This window comes from Poecilia latipinna, unplaced genomic scaffold (assembly GCF_001443285.1).
Source record: "Poecilia latipinna isolate Pla-1442-1.1 unplaced genomic scaffold, P_latipinna-1.0 Scaffold1354, whole genome shotgun sequence".
Lineage (NCBI taxonomy): Eukaryota > Metazoa > Chordata > Actinopteri > Cyprinodontiformes > Poeciliidae > Poecilia > Poecilia latipinna.
Genome location: NW_015113970.1, coordinates 240,307 through 259,145, shown reverse-complemented (window position 1 = coordinate 259,145; position 18,839 = coordinate 240,307). Strand labels below are relative to the sequence as shown.

Sequence of the window (18,839 nt, the reverse complement as noted above, 5' to 3'; positions counted from 1 at the left end):
TTAGCATTTTACCTAAAATAAGCTTTTAGCCAATTTCTTTACTTATTAGCCATGTTTAGAATACTGATTGGACTGAGTCAGGGGGTGACAACATGGTAGTGATACCCCACATTCTACTGATACCATTCATGCTATTATTAGCATTTTGGCTAATTTTACCGTATGCAACATACTGAATGGTACAAGTACAGCTTAGTCCACATGCTTCTGACTCTCCACAGGTTATTGACTACATTGAAGCTTTCTTTAGCATTAATGCTAATTTTTAGCATCAGAACGCTGGGTCCAAACCGACGGGCACACTTTGGCAGGCCCCTTAAAATTTCTGCAGGAATTTTCTAGTTCCTCTATTACTCTTCACCTTTTGTAATAAAGGCTGTTGCATATTAAAAAAATCTTAGTCTGATTCTAAAATTTTCAAACACGTATAGCACATTTACACAAGGAATGTAAGCAACGAATCCTTTTTCAAATACTCTCCAAATCTCAGGTAAGACAATACAGTTTAATCAAACTATTATGTTTTTAGGCTTCACTTTAATCAGTCAAACAGATTTGCTCAGGAATAAATGAAATATTTTAGTGAACCAAAATATTACAACTAGATGTTACCTGGGCTTAATATCTGTGTTTAACTAACTGTCATTTGGGAAGCCCAAATGAGTCAGGTGTTCTCCCGTGGTATACTAAACCTGGACCAGCTGGCGAGGGGTGCTGATATCTCCGAAAACGTCGGAGCAATATTGCAATTAGGTGATGCACTGATGAACCAAGCAGAAATGTGAGATTTATACATCTACATTCTCGCCTACAAACATTGTTTAAATCACGTTGTGTCACGGCTGCTAAGCAACATAACGTCGAGGTGGACGCTAGGCAGCTAGCTGAAGGCTACAGCTTCTCTCTGCAATGCTCTCTGCCTTCGCAGAGAGCACATGTGGGCCTCTTCCGTAGACCGGGTCGTTTCTCAAGCCCACGAAAGAATAAGCTTGAAAGGATGCAGACCCTGAATTCGGACACAAAGCTCTAGTGGTCTGGAACACTTATTTTTAAATATTTTTTGCATCTCTTTTTTTGTTTTCGTCTTTGTATTTGTTTTTCTCGTGTTTGCTGCGCGTTTGCACCTGTCGACCACCGTAGTATTTTAAAGATTCTGTATTTTAGTTCTGCTGGGGTCCATATGGTTATGTGTATTTGTTATAAGTTGCATTGTGATCACTGTTATGTGTAGAGTGTTATGGGCTTCCCCTGTCTGACTCTGCTGACTTCCAATCACATGTGATGGACCTGTCATGTGGACGGGGGATCAGGAGAGCGGGAGGACCAGGACCGATGATGATCTGACAGAACACCGGAAGAGCGGAGAGTTCAGTGTGTGTTAGCAGTGAAGCTATTCAGTTAGACTCCTAACGGTTTGTTAGAGGCGCGAGCTGCAGCCTAAGGAATGGCAGCTCACTCTTATTTCTAATAAACCCTGTTGGCGGTACTACATCTGCGGTGTGTTGACGTCATTACAGAATTTACTTACAGTGTAGTATACTGAGTTAGTTCCTCATTTAAGTTTAGTTGGATTACCCCCCAGACCACTAGAGGGAGCAGTGGGAAGCTAGAAGGAGAGTTTAGCAAGTAAGGCTAGGGCAGAAGGAGCTAGTGCCTGTAGTGTGTTAAGTTGTGTTCAAGACCGAATAAACAAGTTAAAAGACAACGGCTGACAGTGACTACTACTTCGTGGAAGTGAAGATATCACATATTGGCGATGAGGATACTGGCTAGAAACGGGACGGATGCACGTTGTCGTGCGGATACACACGAGGCGGAGAGATTACCAAAGGAGGTGATTAGCAAGGCCGCAATGAGCGCGACATTCGGCACTCTGTCAGCATTTGATGCTAAAGAACAAACTTGGGAAGAATACTGTGAGATTCTTGATCAGTTTTTTGAAGCAAATGACATTGATGATAGTGATAAGCAGAGGGCTATCCTTATTAGTGTGGTGGGACCAGCCACGTATATGTCATGGCAAACACCACAGTGCTGTCGAATGTAGGTTTAAAGACGCCAAATGTCACATTTGTGGGAAAATAGGACATATTGCCAGGACATGCAGGTCCAAAAATAAAAGGAAAGATGAGACCAGTCTTAAGGAAAGAGGAGCACGTCAAGGCGGGCGCCAAGAACGGTAATGAGAAACCTCGTGAGCCCGGACAAGCCCAGCTCTAAAACGTACAGTCAGTTGGTTACAAGGCTGAAAGAGCACTTTAATCCAAAACCAAGTGAGATTGTGCAAAGATACAAGTTTGACTCTCGTTCCGTCAACCTGCTGAGTACGTTAGTGTATATGTAGCAGAGCTCAGACGCCTGGCTCAAGATTGTAACTTTGGTACTACGCTGGAACGGCGGCTGAGAGATCGTCTAGTGTGCGGGATTTATAACGATAGGATTCAAAGACGTCTGCTGTCGGAGAGTGACCTGACATTTGAAAAAGTATTTCAGACAGCTGTAGCCGAAGAAGCTGCAAACAGGAACGTTTCAGTCTTGCAACAGTCAGCGGCGTGTCACAGCATGGTGACGGAGGGAAAAGAAAAGAGAGCAGATTGGAAAAAAAGAGAGAGTGAGTGTTACCGATGTCATGGCAAACACCACAGTGCTGTCGAATGTAGGTTTAAAGATGCCAAATGTCACATTTGTGGGAAAATAGGACATATTGCCAGGGCATGCAGGTCCAAAAATAAAAGGAAAGATGAGACCAGTCTTAAGGAAAAAGGAGCAAGGCGGGCGCCAAGAACGGTCACACAAATCACACAAAGTATGTGAAAAACAAGATTATGACAATAGTTCAGATCAAGATGAAGAAGCATTCACTCTAGCATGTTTGTCAACGGAAACGTCTATCCAGAAAGTTGAGCCCTTCGAAGTAAAAGTGGAAGTTAACAGAAAAGAAGTGAAGTTTGAAATTGACACAGGATGCAGTGTCAGTCTTATGAATGAAAACCACTTTTTGGAGTTGTGGCATAAAGACAGTAGACCACAGATTAAAGAAAGTAAACTCTCTCTTAAATCATACAGTGGAGAGAAAATTACAGTGGTTGGTGTAGCTCAGGTTGAAGTGAATTATGCAAACCAGAAGAAAACGCTGCCCCTAGTGGTAGTAAAGGGAACTGGACCAAGTCTCGTAGGCAGAGGATGGCTGGAAGAATTGAAACTCAAGTGGGATGAGATTAAACACGTGAAAACAGAGGCACAAGGATTACAGGAAGTTCTCTTGAGACATGAAGAGGTTTTTAAAGAAGAATTGGGAATGTTAAGAGGTGTGCATGCAACCATCCGTGTATCTGCAGACGTTCATCCTAAATTTTACAAACCCCGTTCAGTCCCATATGCTATGAGGTCTAAGGTGGAAGAGGAGTTAGAACGACTTTTAAAGGGGGATATCATAACCCCAGTAAAGTATGCAGATTGGGCAGCGCCCATTGTGCCCGTTCTGAAGCCGGATGGCTCTGTCAGAATTTGTGCTGATTATAAATTAACAGTAAACAATGCTCGACTTTTATGGGGGCAAAATGAATGTACGTAGCTGAAAATAGACACCAGCATGTATGTAGCTGAAAATAGACACCAACATCGGTAGCCTACAAGGTACTTGTTAAGCTTAAGGTTCTGTATTGATATTAGCTAGTCATCTTCTAGCTAACATTACCTTCATCCAACAGCTTTACTCAACTCAGTCGGTTAGTTTGGAGGGATAAACTGTGAAAAGTGAAAAGTTCTTTGTGTTTTGCTGGTTTGCTGCCGTGATTCTAACACAAACCTACGTAGCGCCGCACGCAGCAGCAGGTCTCCTTCACAGGTGGAAACCCAGCGCGAGCGTCGTAGCGCTCATGTTGCGTTTAAAGACGGCTCGGAAAAACAGGTTACAACATGTTAACAACGGATTAAACAGTTTTAACTGCTGATAAAANACGTTGCCCAACCTCCCGGCAAAAGTCCGATAAAGGTCTTGTTTAACAAGGAATGTCCTTGGGAGCGCTCAGCTCCACAGCTGCATGTATACAGGAGGGGGTGAGGAGGGAAGGAGCGTTATGTTTACATATCTTCAAGGAGATTAGAGATATGCAGCCCTTCCAAGGCCACACGGGGAAAGCCAATTCAGAAACAGAATGTCTTAGGTCGGGAAGATTATAAATTTCAATCTTCCCTAAAGTCTCTCTGACATATTTCAGTTCCCAATCATCCAAATTAGTTTGGTCGTTCCACTGAGCCGAAACCAGCAACTTCTCCAAGATCGATTCCATTACATTAGTGAGTTTTAGAGTCCTCAGCTGGGCTGCGAGTCTCAGCAAGACTCGCATCCAACTTGCGTCTCTGTCCACACCAACAGTCTGAGTGTTCGCCAGTTCGGCCAAGTCCGTCACAAATTTGTCAATAAGCCAGGAATCCACAAGCTCCATACAGCAAAAATCCTGTTATCATGAATAAATCCAGGGTGAATCCTGCTGGGTGTGTCCCCGCAGGACAAGAGGGCTCTCCTGTGCCCAGACTTCTCGTCGAAAATTTGATCCATTGCATTGAGAGATCGGTTGACCAGATCCATAATTTGTAGATTTGGATGATGTGCAAAGAAAGGCTCCAAAAATATAGAAAAAGAGAAAAAGACGGGACAAAAACAGAGGAAGCAGGGCAGGCAAGGGCAGGGAGGGAGCAGAGGGAAGAAGCATCTGCCTTCACCGAGAGGAAGAGCATAGGCGTAAATCCTGGGGGCAGGGGGGAGGGACCCCCCCAATCTTGGAAAAGTCTAGAATTGTCCCCCCATAGAAATCATGAAAGAAACCCTTGTATTTAAACAATATCAATATAAAAAAGGCAATAGGAACAAAGAACGAAGTAAATCTGCCATTCATCTAAGAAAATAAGAATGAATTTTTAGGTCCCCCCCATTGTTAGAACAATGGTTCAGTCCAAAGTGAAGGAGGAGCAACAGCTGCGCTGCTGATTGGTTAGAGCTGCTAAGGGAGGAGCTAGCTGTTAGCTAGCTGTTAGCTGTGGCTCTGCATCACTAACAAAAAACCCTCTAGTAAGTAAATACTTAAAGCAAAAGACATGCAACACGTTTTATTTACTTTCACTGCTAAATGGGAAGAAACACACTGACAATAAACAGTTTGTTATTTCATTACTTTTGCTGAATCATGATACACTGCCTCCTCATGCCTTGGAAATCAAAACTAGCTAAACTGCTACAAACAGAGCTGACCAAGAACAGCCACAACACACAGAACCTCATCCAGCCACAGATATCAAAATGAAGTGAAAATGATGAGGGTCTATGTGGAAGCTGGAGATGAAAAGTCATTTACCACCTCACATCCTCTAAACCAAGCAATTAGAGCAGATAATAGCAAACTGTGACTAAATAGTTCATTGCTAAACTGCCGAAGAGGAAAAGAAATGATGGAGAAAAGGAACGATAAGAAGAATATCCTTATCTTAAAGACTTTGCCTGACTGGATAAATACAAAGAATCCACAAGCAGAGTTCAATAATTAGATCAATTAAACCAGCAGATGATCAGATGCAGAAGCTTCCAGCTCACAAAGCTGCTTTCAGGAAACGGAGGAGAGAACCTGCAGCTCACACTGCGGAGGAGGAGGGCCAGCGTAACACACGGAAACTCACACAGAAACACACGGAAACAGAAACACACACGGATGATTGGTTGAAATGAGCCAATCAAGAACATTTTAGTTCCACTAGTCTTTATATTTTTCACAATGTAGCATCAGGCATTTCTTTTAAATTTTCATATATGCCTTATGTTTGTTCTTATTTTGATCTTTGTTATTAGCTCCACTTTATACCAAGCTATTAGCTGCATAAAACAGATGGTTTTATGAGTAAAACTCATGTCTCTATTAGTCAAATGACAGACTGATAAATTGAATATTAGAACATTTTAATGTGTATTTTTTGCCATCTTGGAAATATGGCAAAGTTCACAGAGCGAGCTGTCGCAACAAACAAGTAATGTAATGTAATTATATTAGTTGTGTTACCACCCCACGCCACTAGAGGCAGTAGAAGGCCCAAAAAGATGCGACTAAGGAGCAGATTTAGAAATACGCCGAAAACTACAGAATTTGTTTAAAACTGTGAGGTGCCTGAAGTAAATAAAAGAGAGAAGTTCAAATACATGCCAACAGTAAAAATTATTCTTAAAATGAAGATATATCACAGATTTAAAATGAAATTTAGCGCCCCTTCACTGGGCCAGGCCCCCTCGACCTCGTTAGCTGCCCTGACTAATGCCGAAAGAAAATACGAGGTAGAAATTGTAGTATACTGAGTTAGTTCCTCATTTAAGTTTAGTTGGATTACCCCCCAGACCACTAGAGGGAGCAGTGGGAAGCTAGAAGGAGAGTCTAGCAAGTAAGGCTAGGGCAGAAGGAGCTAGTGCCTGTAGTGTGTTAAGTTGTGTTCAAGACCGAATAAACAAGTTAAAGACAACGACTGACAGTGACTACTACTTCTTGGAAGTGAAGATATCACATTTTGGCGACGAGGATACTGACTAGAAACGGGAAGCACCTGATTCACAGCGGAGGAAGGAACGGACACACGTTGTCGTGCGGATACACACGAGGCGGAGAGATTACCAAAGGAGGTGATTAGCAAGGCCTATGATATGATAAGGTGATAAGCAGAGGGCTATCCTTATTAGTGTGGTGGGACCAGCCACGTCTAAGCTAATGAGAAACCTCGTCAGCCCGGACAAGCCCAGCTCTAAAACGTACAGTCAGTTGGTTACAAGGCTGAAAGAGCACTTTAATCCAAAACCAAGTGAGATTGTGCAAAGATACAAGTTTGACTCTCGTTCCCGTCAACCTGCTGAGTCCGTCAGTGCGTATGTAGCAGAGCTCAGACGCCTGGCTCAAGATTGTAACTTTGGTGCTGGAACGGAGGCTGAGAGATCGTCTAGTGTGCGGGATTGATAACGATAGGATTCAAAGACGTCTGCTGTCGGAGAGTGACCTGACATTGGGAAAAGCATTTCAGATAGCTGTCGCCGAGGAAGCTGCAAACAGGAACGTTTCAGACCTGCAACAGTCAGCGGCGTGTCACAGCATGGAGGCGGAGGGAAAAGAAAAGAGCAGATTGGAAAAGAGAGAGAGAGAGTTACCGATGTCATGGAAAACACCACAGTGCTGCCGAATGTAGGTTTAAAGACGCCAAATGTCACATTTGTGGGAAAATAGGACATATTGCCAGGGCATGCAGGTCCAGAAATAAAAAGAAAGATGAGACCAGGATTAAGGAAAGAGGAGCACGTCAAGGCGGGCGCCAAGGACGGTCACACAGATCACACAAGGTATGTGAAAAACAAGATGAAGACAATAGTTCAGATCAAGATGAAGAAGCATTCACTCTAGCATGTTTGTCAACGGAAACGTCTATCTAGAAAGTTGAGCCCTTCGAAGTAAAAGTGGAAGTTAACAGAAAAGAAGTGAAGTTTGAAATTGACACAGGATGTAGTGTCAGTCTTATGAATGAAAACCACTTTTTGGAGTTGTGGCATAAAGACGGTCGACCACAGATGAAAGAAAGTAAACTCTCTCTTAAATCATACAGTGGAGAGAAAATTACAGTGGTTGGTGTAGCTCAGGTTGAAGTGAACTATGCAAACCAGAAGAAAACGCTGCCCCTAGTGGTAGTGAAGGGAACTGGACCAAATCTCGTAGGCAGAGGATGGCTGGAAGAATTGAAACTCAAGTGGGATGAGATTAAACACGTGAAAACAGAGGCACAAGGATTACAGGAAGTTCTCTTGAGACATGAAGAGGTTTTTAAAGAAGAATTGGGAATGTTAAGAGGTGTGCATGCAACCATCCGTGTATCTGCAGACGCCCATCCTAAATTTTACAAACCCCGTTCAGTCCCATATGCCATGAGGTCTAAGGTGGAAGAGGAGTTAGAACGACTTTTAAAGGAGGATATCATAACCCCAGTAAAGTATGCAGATTGGGCAGCGCCCATTGTGCCCGTTCTGAAGCCGGATGGCTCTGTCAGAATTTGTGGTGATTATAAATTAACAGTAAACAATGCTTCATCACTGGAACAATACCCAATTCCCCGCGTTGAAGACCTTTTCAATGCACTAACAGAAGGCAAACAGTTTACCAAGCTCGACCTAAGTCATGCATATCAGCAGATAGTTATGGATGAGGACTCCAAGAAATACCTGACGATAAACACACACCGTGGCCTTTTCACTTATAACAGACTACCATTTGGAGTGTCATCAGCCCCAGCTATTTTCCAAAGAACAATGGAAAGCTTGTTGCAAGGTCTCCCAAATGTAGTAGTTTACTTGGATGACATACTGCTAACTGGAAGTGACACCAGAGGACACCTGAAAACGCTGGATGAAGTTCTCAAACGACTAAAGGAAGCCAGACTGCGACTGCACAGGAGTAAATGTGCATTCTTACAGGATCAGGTGGAATACCTGGGTCACAGAATCGATGCGGAAGGTTTGCACCCAGTACAAAGCAAAGTGAGAGCCATTGAGGAAGCTCCACCTCCCACCACAGTAACTTGAACTAAAAGCTTTTTTGGGCCTCCTAAACTACTACAAGTTTCTTCCTAACCTTGCTACACGCTTAGCACCATTACATCGTCTGCTGAAGAAAGGAGTTCCATGGTGTTGGAATAAAGAACAGCAGGAAGCATTCAGCTTAGCTAAACAGCTGCTGAAATCAGCCAAAGTACTGTGTCATTACTCAGCAGACAGAGACCTGGTGCTTGCATGTGACGCCTCACCATACGGAGTGGGAGCCGTGCTGTCACATGTGATGGAAGATGGGAGTGAGCGACCTTTAGGGTTCATGTCAAGGACATTAACGCCAGCGGAAAAGCGTTACTCACAGCTCGACAAGGAGGGGTTAGCCATCATATTCGGGATCAAGGGATTTCACAAGTACACCTATGGTCGGAAATTCACAATCAGCACTGACCACAAGCCTCTGATCTCCCTCTTTAATGAAACAAAACCAGTGCCACAAATGGGATTGCCGAGAGTGCAAAGGTGGTCTACCCTGTTGAGAGCATATGAGTACAACATTGTATACAAACCAGGTGAAGTTCATGCTAACGCTGATGCATTGAGTCGTCTGCCACTGCCACAGACTGATGAGGAGGAAGACTCAGGACAAGTCTTCATGCTGGTTGTGATGGATAATCCACCCATCACCACATCCCAAGTACAACAATGGACAGCTAAACACCTAATTCTGTCACAAGTGCTGTCATGGTGTTTAAAAGGTTGGCCCGACAAAGTGGACACTCAGTTCAAGGCCTACAGTCAGAGAAGGTTAGAGTTGATTGTGAAAGATGGTTGTGTACTGTGGGGTGCCAGAGTGGTTGTTCCACAGAAGGGAAGGTCTACCCTTTTAAAACAACTACATTGTATACATCCTGGCATCTCAAGAATGAAAGGTTTGGCACGTTCTTACATGTGGTGGCCAGGGATGGATGCTGAAATAGAGAAGGAAGTACAATCCTGCCGCACATGTCAGGAAAATAGGAAGGCTCCAGCTGCTGCACCCCTGCACCCTTGGGAGTGGCCAGAGACACCCTGGAGTAGACTACATGTGGATTATGCCGGCCCTCTCTCAGGCAAGATGTTTCTTGTCGTGGTAGATGCACATTCGAAATGGATTGATGTGTATCCCACAAACAGTGCAACAAGTCAAGTTACCATAGAGAAACTCAGACAGTGCTTCAGCACATATGGCCTACCCCAGATGATAGTTTCAGCCAACGGCACATGCTTCACAAGTCAAGAGTTTGAAATGTTCTTGAAACAGAATGGAATACAGCATGTTACATCTGCACCTTTCCACCCAGCATCAAATGGCCTGGCTGAAAGGGCTGTACAGACATTCAAACAAGGCCTGAAGAAAACTAAAGGGGACACTTTGGAAACGAGGTTGGCAAGATTCCTGTTTAACTACAGAATCACACCACAAAGTACCACAGGCTTGTCACCTGCTGAACTGCTGATGTCACAGAGATTGCGTTCCATGCTGGATCTCCTGCTGCCAGACATCAAGGCGAAAGTACGTAAGAAGCAAGCAAAACAGAAGGAATATCATGACACCCACAGCAAGTGGAGAAGCTTTTCTCCCGGCGATGATGTGTACATCCGTAACTACAGTCATGGACCGAAGTGGGTGCCTGCCATCATTGTAGGGAGCACAGGTCCAGTGTCTTATACTGTGCAGATGGGAGATGGACGTGTCATGCGGCGTCATGTTGATCAAATCAAGAAACAACATGTGATGCAGAGGGGGATGGATGGGGCTGGAGCACAGTGTGCTCTTCAGGTTCCAGATGAAGTAGTGGCGCTCGGGCCGATGGACTCTGTGGCTCCATCTTCAGGAGGATGGGCGTTGGTGGAGCCTGCTGAAACAGCTCAGGTTCATTTTCCTGCGGTGGATGTGCCAGATGTGGACATCGGACAGAGAACAGATCCACCACCAGTACTACGCTGCTCAGAACGCCAAACAAAGACTCCTCCTTATCTGAGTGACTTTTTGTGCAAGTAGTGAGTACCTTAAGTAAGAGTGTTCTCTGGACTAGCTAGTTTGTTCACCTTCCATGTTTAATATATATAGAGTTCTGATATTACCGTCAGAATCATTGGAAGGTTAGTTCTTGTTAAGTTTACTAACCTAGTTGACTCTTAAAGGGGGAGGGATGTAGTATACTGAGTTAGTTCCTTCTTTAAGTTTAGTTGGATTACCCCCCAGACCACTAGAGGGAGCAGTGGGAAGCTAGAAGGAGAGTTTAGCAAGTAAGGCTAGGGCAGAAGGAGCTAGTGCCTGTAGTGTGTTAAGTTGTGTTCAAGACCGAATAAACAAGTTAAAGACAACGACTGACAGTGACTACTACTTCTTGGAAGTGAAGATATCACAGAAATCTTAACATTTTGAAAACAATTTTATTGAAACCACTGATATTGAAAGACCATCATTTTTGTAATATCTAATAAACAATTTGATCATACATGACCTACTTCAAGACTTTTTAATGGCAAAGAGAACAGGCAATAGCAACACGGACCAACGACAAGGACCAACAACATGAACCACATGCAGCGAACGCATATGCAACATAGACATGCAACATAGACATGCAGCGAACACATACAGGAATGCATATAAAACATAGACATATGCAACATCTACATATGCATCATCTACATGCAACATAGACCAACGACACATAGCAACAACACATCTACACATATGACTTCTACTTATTTTTGACACAAATGGAACCCCATACTGGAGAGCTAGCTTTGCTAGCATCACCTCACAGAGCTTACCTTTTTTTAAGAGAATAAAATAATTCACTTCTGGCTCGTTGTATTCCCTTGTGCTCTCATTGATGCCATGCGTGGAAATAGAAGCCACAGAGTTAACAATCAGAGCTCCACATCATGCATTTTCAGAGTTTATTCTAACATTGTGACGATCTGTGTTTTTGTGTATTTATTTCTTGTTTTTTTCCGTGTCCTTGTTTCCCCGTGTGTCTCTGTGATGTCCTGTCCTCCCTGTTGATTGATCCCAGCTGTGTCTAGTTTTCCTATTTACCCTCCCGGTGTATTTAAACCCAGCTGTTGTCTTCGTCTCTTGTCGGGTCCTCGTCGTATGTCAGTTGTTGTCTTATGTTTCTGCTCTCCAGTCGAACTGTGAAGTCCTGGTTAGCGTTTAGCTCTCGCTTTCTGTCCTGTGTATCAGTAGCTTCCGGTAATTAGCTGTGTGCTAAACTCTGCCATGCCGTCTGTGTTGGACTGTCTCCATTAAATTCATCATTTTCTTCACAACCTGGGTCTCGGCGTTCATCCTCACCTCTCCTCATCACACATCATGACAAACATTTAAAAGTATAAAATCATATTGATAACACAGACACTTAAAACACACTAAAACAGACATTCGTTCACCTGAGACAAATAGAAAAGAAGAAGAAAGAAAGGCAAAGATGTATTTGGAGAGTTACAAAAGAAAATCTGATTCGTTCCTCTAGGATCCATACTTTTATTCAAAAGGTGTTTCCTTTGTTTTAATTTACGCGATTAAGGCGTGTTGTTCTCCTGGTATGGATAGACCCAGTTTCAAATTACTCAGTTTGGGCAATTTTATTACCTTGTGAGACCTGTTTAATTTCAGGGCTACGGCGCTTCTCAATCTAGACAAGGGAGACCTATAGGGTCATTTAGAGCAGGCTCTTCTCATGCCAGTTTGAGATGTGATGTTTCTCCTAATTCCTGGTTGGAACAAAGCCTCTAGTCTTCCACCAGAGTTCAACCAAAAGTTAACCTGTCTTAGACCTATTTTATTTCCCTGTCGTGTAATTCCTACAAATCCAGATCAGTGCAGTAATTTTAAATCCACATGAAGCCTGGTACGCAAAGTGGTTCAGAACATCTGCATCCTCTTAGATTAAAGTGCAGATTTTAAGAATAAAACACTTATAGAATATACCTGAGCATTTTCAATATAAACACATTCATTCTAAACATTTTCTAATTAATGTTATACTAGTTTTGATTATATGTTTGGCTCATTTAGTGTTACAAATTTAGCCTGATTTAGACACCAGTGCTGTTAATATAAAAGTACAAATTAGATTAGTTCAATTCATGTTAATTTTAACTAAATGGTATTCTACTAATTAAATTGTAATTATTGTTAGTATTATGTGTTGTTTGTCCTTAAGTTTTAGTGTTTCTCTGAGGGAGATGTCTCCTCGCTGTCTTTGTGCCAGAGTTAATTCATGGCCTGGTTCCTCCCTGATAACAGACATCCTTTAACTTAAAGCCCTCTAAGATGTTATCCAAAGGACTCTTCCTTAATCCACTATTTTCATATGTTGTAAGATTTAACTGTATTAAACACTGAGAATATTTATTTTCCTCAGCACTTTCTTTGAGCTACTTTTCTAAGTGACGATAAAGTTGGACGTCGTCCCACCGTGTATGAAAGCGAATCGCTGCTGAATTTACATGTCGTTTTGCTTCCTTATGATTTATGTAGGGAACTTTATTACCGTCCATTAGACGGACATCTTCTCCCGCTCCGAGACAAACTGCGCTGTTGAGTTAAAGGAAACACAAACGCGTAACTAGTATGTCACGTTATGGCTTGGATTTGAATCGGTATGTTTTGCATCCAGTGAAAACAAAGATGTTAACAAATAAACTGAAATATGAAGGCAGTTTAGTGATATTCAGAGCTGATAAACGTTCAGAGTTCAAACTGCTGGATCACCGCAGCTCCACTGATGATGATGATGATGATGATGAAGAGAAGGAAGAGTTTTCAGGTGCGACAGCAAACCAAGATAAAGGAGCAAAGGTCGCCCCCTAGAGGCCGATGGACGTACCAAACCTCTGGGAAATGTTTCTGACAGCATCTTGAATCTAGAAGTGGGTCTGGCTGCACCGGCCAGGTCGATCTGATTGTTACCGCGGAAACATTCAGACCCAACATCAGAGCAGACTGCCCACCATCAGGCCCTGCAGCCTCATGTTGAGCCTCCAGAAAGAAGATCACAGCTGCTGACTTAGCAGTTTTTCTTCTCTGACGAGAGAAACCACGAAGGCAGTCACCGGCTGTTTCTCCTTCTCTGGTTTCGTTTTCTGATCTTCATGATGGAGCTCTCCCTGGTGCTGAAACGGCCTCGGGCCACGGCAACCAAAAATACACAGGAAGACGGAGCAGAAACACCGAACAGAGCCGGAGGAGAGACTTTACTCTGAGAAATCATCTTATTTTTAAAAAACAAGATGATGTCATCAGGAAGCACTTTTGTTTTCTGGAATGATCCATTCTCACTACTTCGTTCATTCATTTCAAACTCAACCAGCCTCACATCATCTTCAGGTAGCAGGTGAGACTCAGCGTTTCTGCTTTGGTACCAAACCGAGTTTAGATTAAAGCCATGAAATCTAAAGCAGCAGCCAGTCCTGTTTAGAAGCCAAAAAGCTAAATTTGTTGTTAAAATGAGTCAGATTGTGAAAACATCAGCAGTGAAGCAAAGGCAGAGCAACAGGAGCGTTAATGAAAACCTGAAGAAGGGAAACAGTCTGATGAATAAGATCGGAGAAAAAGGTCTGGATACGAATAAAACTGTGAATTATGTTGTGAATATGTTAGAGAAAACAGGCGAGATAATTTAGTGGAAGGATAAGTGTTAGAAAAGGAATGATTTCATTCTGACATCTGCGTAAAGAGAGTCAATAACGTTTCATTTAAAAACTCTGTATTGCTGAGATAAAAACACCAAAAGATCACTTTCTGAAAAATGTAAAAACATTACAGATTCTGGTCTTTACATGAAACAACTTTGCTGTCTTCTTTCAGAAACTCAACCTTTGAATCTTTCAGTGATATTGATTTCACTGACAAAAGTCTGGAGGATGTTTTACAAAATACAAAACTTAAATCAATGAAACATTCATTCCAGTTCATCCTGGTTATCAATCTGAGCATCAAGTTCAGTTTTATTATTTAAATTACTTTCCAAAGAAACTTACAGTATTCACTCCTGACCAGCAGGGGGTGACAGCAGGCCATCGCTTGCACTGAGACATTGATTTACAGCAGTGGTCCCCAACCCCCGGTCCACGGACCGGTCCATGGACCAATTGGTACCGGGCCGCTCAAGAAATAATTAAATATTTCCATTTTATGTATTATTTGAGTCTGGAGGACCTTTTATTTTGAAAATCCTTTAACCGGATTCTCTCAGTTACTTGCGCGCCAACACAGGCAGCAAAATGAGTAAGAAACGGATCAGATGTCTTTGGAAAGTTTCTTTGCAAAGGGGAAAAGGCCCAGAGAAGAGACAGGAGGATGGATTCATCCCGGACCGGTTGGTGAGTCAAACATCACAAGCCGCTCTGAGTAACATGCAGCGACCTGCTGCTAATGAGGCAATGAAGCTTCAAACTGCTTCACCACGTAGAGACCAAGCAGGCTGTGGATATAAGCAACACTTCGGGTGTCATTGTCTCCATCACTCCATNGTTCTTTCAAAAGAACGGTAAAATACTGACCCACAGCTTAAAGGGCTGCACCTATACTCATAGAATCTGGGATTACAATATGTAACCAACGTTCTATTTCGTATAGGCTTCGCCCTTTAAGGCTATCGCTAGTGGGTTAATGGCGGAGCAGGATGTAGTCTATGCCTCACTGGGTCCATCCAGACCACCACCATGAAGCATCTGCTCGCATATAACAAAAAATTGTCTCAGCTTAGAGTGCGTAATTACACACTCCAGGCCTCCCATACAGCAGAAGACCAGAGAGGAGAGAATAAGCTCTGGTCAGAAAGGTTGAGATAAACAGACCTGCTGCTGTGAACAGGAACAACGAAGGTTACAATCTATAACAGTGTAACAATGAACAGAACAGGTAACTTATTACACAGCACTTTGGAGAACCATGTTGTTCTCAAATGCTTTGCAAATAAACTTAGAACTCTCCAGGAAAGAAATAACACATAAAAATAATTATTCTGACAGAACTCTGAGAACAGAATGGGTCATAGACCCATTCTGTTCTCAGAATTCAAGTGCTTTTTGAGCACTTGAATTAAGTGTCTCTTGCTACCACTTACTCCATGCCTAACTGCAAATGACTGAACAAGATGACATTTCATTCTCAGATTAATAAAACAAAATGAGTGACTTGTCCATGTTTGCAAAGCAGCTGACAACTGCTAGTCAATGAACTGCTAGTCACTGACTCACTTTTCATTTAATTTTGTTCCCATGAATTGAATGAGTCGTTGCTACATGCTTTTTTTTTCTCCCATGTCACCAAATAAATATGAAGGTTTTTAATGTGTAAAAAATTGAGAGTACATGGAGAAATCCTATGTATTCATGGGGACAACATAAAAAGAAATCATAGAGATCTAACCCAGAATCTGTATGCTGTGATTCAGTGGTGCTAACAGCTACCTCAAATAAGAAAATACAGAAAAACTTTTTTCAACTAATTAACTTCCACAACATTTTAACACTTCTTAAGTTGTTTTCTCTCTTCAGATAAATTCAAGAATCAAAATACTTCTGCTATTCCATAACAAATAAGTCTCTGTATGGCCTTTGGCATCAGTAAGGCCCTTTCTCATGCGTGGGCAATTGAACTGTTCACCTAAAGTTCTAACTGTACATATTTAATAGTTTAATTAAATCCTATTAGGGACTATATTAATCAGACAAAGGGTATCTTTCTGTCCCGCAAACATTGTTTCAGTCTCGCACCAGGCAAGACTTTAAGTATAAATCATCATCGTAGAAGACAAATCTTGGCTCCCTCATGCAGGAAATTTGGTAGATTTCTGCGTCATTATTGCTAGAAACATCTGTGTTTATTTATTCAGAGTTTTTTCTGTTAATAAAATGTAAATATAAAAGGAAATAATTTTTGTATATTTTAAACACAATACCACAGCATGTTGCTCTAGTCTTCGGCAGTGTTCACAGTGGTAAGAATCCTGGCGGTAGGGGAGATGTTTGGACATAAGACCCAGGGCAGCAGTAGCAAATGCAGCACTGACCAGATGGAGCACCAGGACACATTTTACCTGGAAATAAAAATAGAAGCATTCATGTGCAGTGTTATTCTGGTTGACATTAAATAACATAATTTTAGGAAATATTTCTAGTTCAACAATGGATGCCCAAGTAAATTTACTCCATAGCTGGACTGTGCATTACTCAAAGAAAACATAATACTCAGGAGTCAGTTGGCATGTTAATTGTTCTAGCTCATGAAAGGAAAAATGGAAAAGCAATCAATCACCATTTATAATTTGCTTGTAAGGATTGGCAGGGGGTCTACATTTGTAAATATGATTATGATTAAGTCAGTGCCTCACCAGCCAATGTGTTTCATTACACGTGATAGATAGATAGATAGATAGATAGATAGATAGATAGATAGATAGATAGATGTGTATAAAGACGGTCAGGACTGTTTAGATTTTATTTAGACTTACCCAAAACATTGTTGGTTTTCTGCCACTATGGACCAATACTGAGCCAGACAATGTCACCTGATGCATTTCAAGAAAATCTGGTTAGGCTGCTGTTCCAACAGAAAATAAAAGTAAAGATCACAGCGATATCTTGTCTTAGATAAGTAACACACAATAAAATATAGTAAAATTTGCCACAGTTAAAAATATGCTAACTATAAATTCCAATTGTCTTACCTGCATGACAACAATGAGGAACAGGGCTACATCCCCAGTGAAGTGTACTTCATGGAGTTGAAGCACAGAGGCACTAAGACATAGGATCAAAGCTCCAATAACTATTTGGATTGCCTGGAAAGGATACAGGAGGATACAGGAAGTAATAATCACAGATTTATAAAACAAAATGAGAAGTGTAATCCCCCTATTTTATTACTCAATAAAAATACCTTGCTATCAAAGTGTAAAAACAATATACATAATACACTTTTAAACTTTCAAACTTCAAATGCCTTTTTACCCCCAAAGTCTTTGGCTCCATCTTGAGGTGGGACTGGAGCTGGCGTGCAGAGAGACTTGGTGCTGAACCTTTATCATTGTTAGCCATTCTGCTGGTAATGAAGCTCAGTTGGTGTCACAAGACTAAACAAAATAGAAAAAGACAGGGACACAAGTTTACCACCCTGCCACCCTTTCTTGAGGGTGATAGGCTTTAATTTAATGTAGATTATCTTTATAATCTACAAATGCTGAAAGGTAAACACTAAATATGCCGCCACAAATTTTTGAGACTTAGTTTTGAACCAATTTTCTCCTATACTCCTCTGTTTTTTTCATAGACTTTGTTCTATGACAGTGTTTCTCAACCTTTTTTGACCAGCGCCCATTATTCAGGTCCCTTATGTCCCCCATATAAGAAAATGAATTCTAGTTTGCACTGAATATTATTTTATTGTTAATATTTATATCACTATTGTTGACGTTTTGATTTTTATGGTTGTTTCTGTATTTATCATCAAAAATAATTTCCCAGAGAACAAAAACACCATGTGGAATAGAAATTATTTTTACAGGTGTCTACAAAAAATGTAATGGACATTCAACTTAAAATCGGTAGGCCTAACAGCAGCCAATCAGAGTGGAAAAAATATTCCAATATAACATATAATATAACTGTTGTGAGATTAGTTTCTATTGTATATCTATTGTAATGGTAGTTTGGTTTCCTAACCACTGGGGGGAGCAATAGAAAGATATACCGGGAAACGAGTTCGAATAAGAAGCTGTTCATGTTACCTCGTGCTCTAGCTAAATAAAGACGGCTTTCCAACCGACGATTGCTTCTCCTGTCTTCCCTCATATCATGACAATAACTATATTATTTTATCTTTTTTCTGAAAAAAATTTTTTCAGATAAAACCTCTACTCGAAAGGTCTTGTCATACCAGTTTATTCCTCTATATTTAATTTAGTTTCTTAGTTTATTCTTGCATTTTGTTCTTCATGCATTTTCATTCAGTTTTCTTTGATTAGTATTGTCCTCTCTTGGTTTATTGTTGTTCTCTTTAGTTTCTTTCCTGTTGCTAGTTTTATTTTATCGTTTTTATTGACCCTCACCACCAGTAATCTTCACTCATCACCTGCTGCGCCGCTTAATCATCATGTCCCAAGTGAATAAAAAGCATACTTTAGTATATTTCAAACATACTTACCGTACATTTGTGATAGTAAATTTTAAGTATACTAAGTATTAAGTGTACTACCTATACATATATATGAAGTAT

The 18,839-nt window shown here is 41.4% G+C and overlaps 2 protein-coding genes across 4 annotated transcripts in view; one reads left to right on the top strand and one right to left on the bottom strand.

Annotated features, from left to right (window-relative positions):
• LOC106961969 (membrane-spanning 4-domains subfamily A member 15-like) overlaps nucleotides 1-18,839 on the bottom strand; it is a 55,413-nt gene that overhangs the window by 12,762 nt on the left and 23,812 nt on the right. For 2 of the 3 annotated variants that reach the window (XM_015056109.1, XM_015056106.1), the window contains exons 1-4: nucleotides 17,576-18,055; nucleotides 17,293-17,406; nucleotides 17,077-17,133; nucleotides 16,525-16,662 (exon numbers count right to left, since the gene is read on the bottom strand). In XM_015056109.1, coding sequence (XP_014911595.1) covers nucleotides 16,525-16,662; nucleotides 17,077-17,133; nucleotides 17,293-17,406; nucleotides 17,576-17,662 — 396 coding nt within the window. In that variant the 5' untranslated portion in view covers nucleotides 17,663-18,055. Of the gene's footprint in view, nucleotides 1-16,524; nucleotides 16,663-17,076; nucleotides 17,134-17,292; nucleotides 17,407-17,575; nucleotides 18,056-18,839 lie in introns of those variants that run through there. The other variant, XM_015056107.1, reaches the window with a different exon arrangement.
• LOC106961968 (uncharacterized protein K02A2.6-like) lies at nucleotides 274-8,663 on the top strand. Its single transcript, XM_015056105.1, has 2 exons — nucleotides 274-1,961; nucleotides 6,688-8,663. Exon 2 carries the CDS (start codon nucleotides 7,538-7,540, stop codon nucleotides 8,591-8,593), a length of 1,056 nt encoding a protein of 351 aa, XP_014911591.1. The 5' UTR covers nucleotides 274-1,961; nucleotides 6,688-7,537; the 3' UTR covers nucleotides 8,594-8,663.

Excerpts from the sequence above, each read along its gene's own strand:
- LOC106961968 (XM_015056105.1), top strand. The coding sequence starts at position 7,538 with ATGAATGAAAACCACTTTTTGGAGTTGTGGCATAAAGACGGTCGACCA.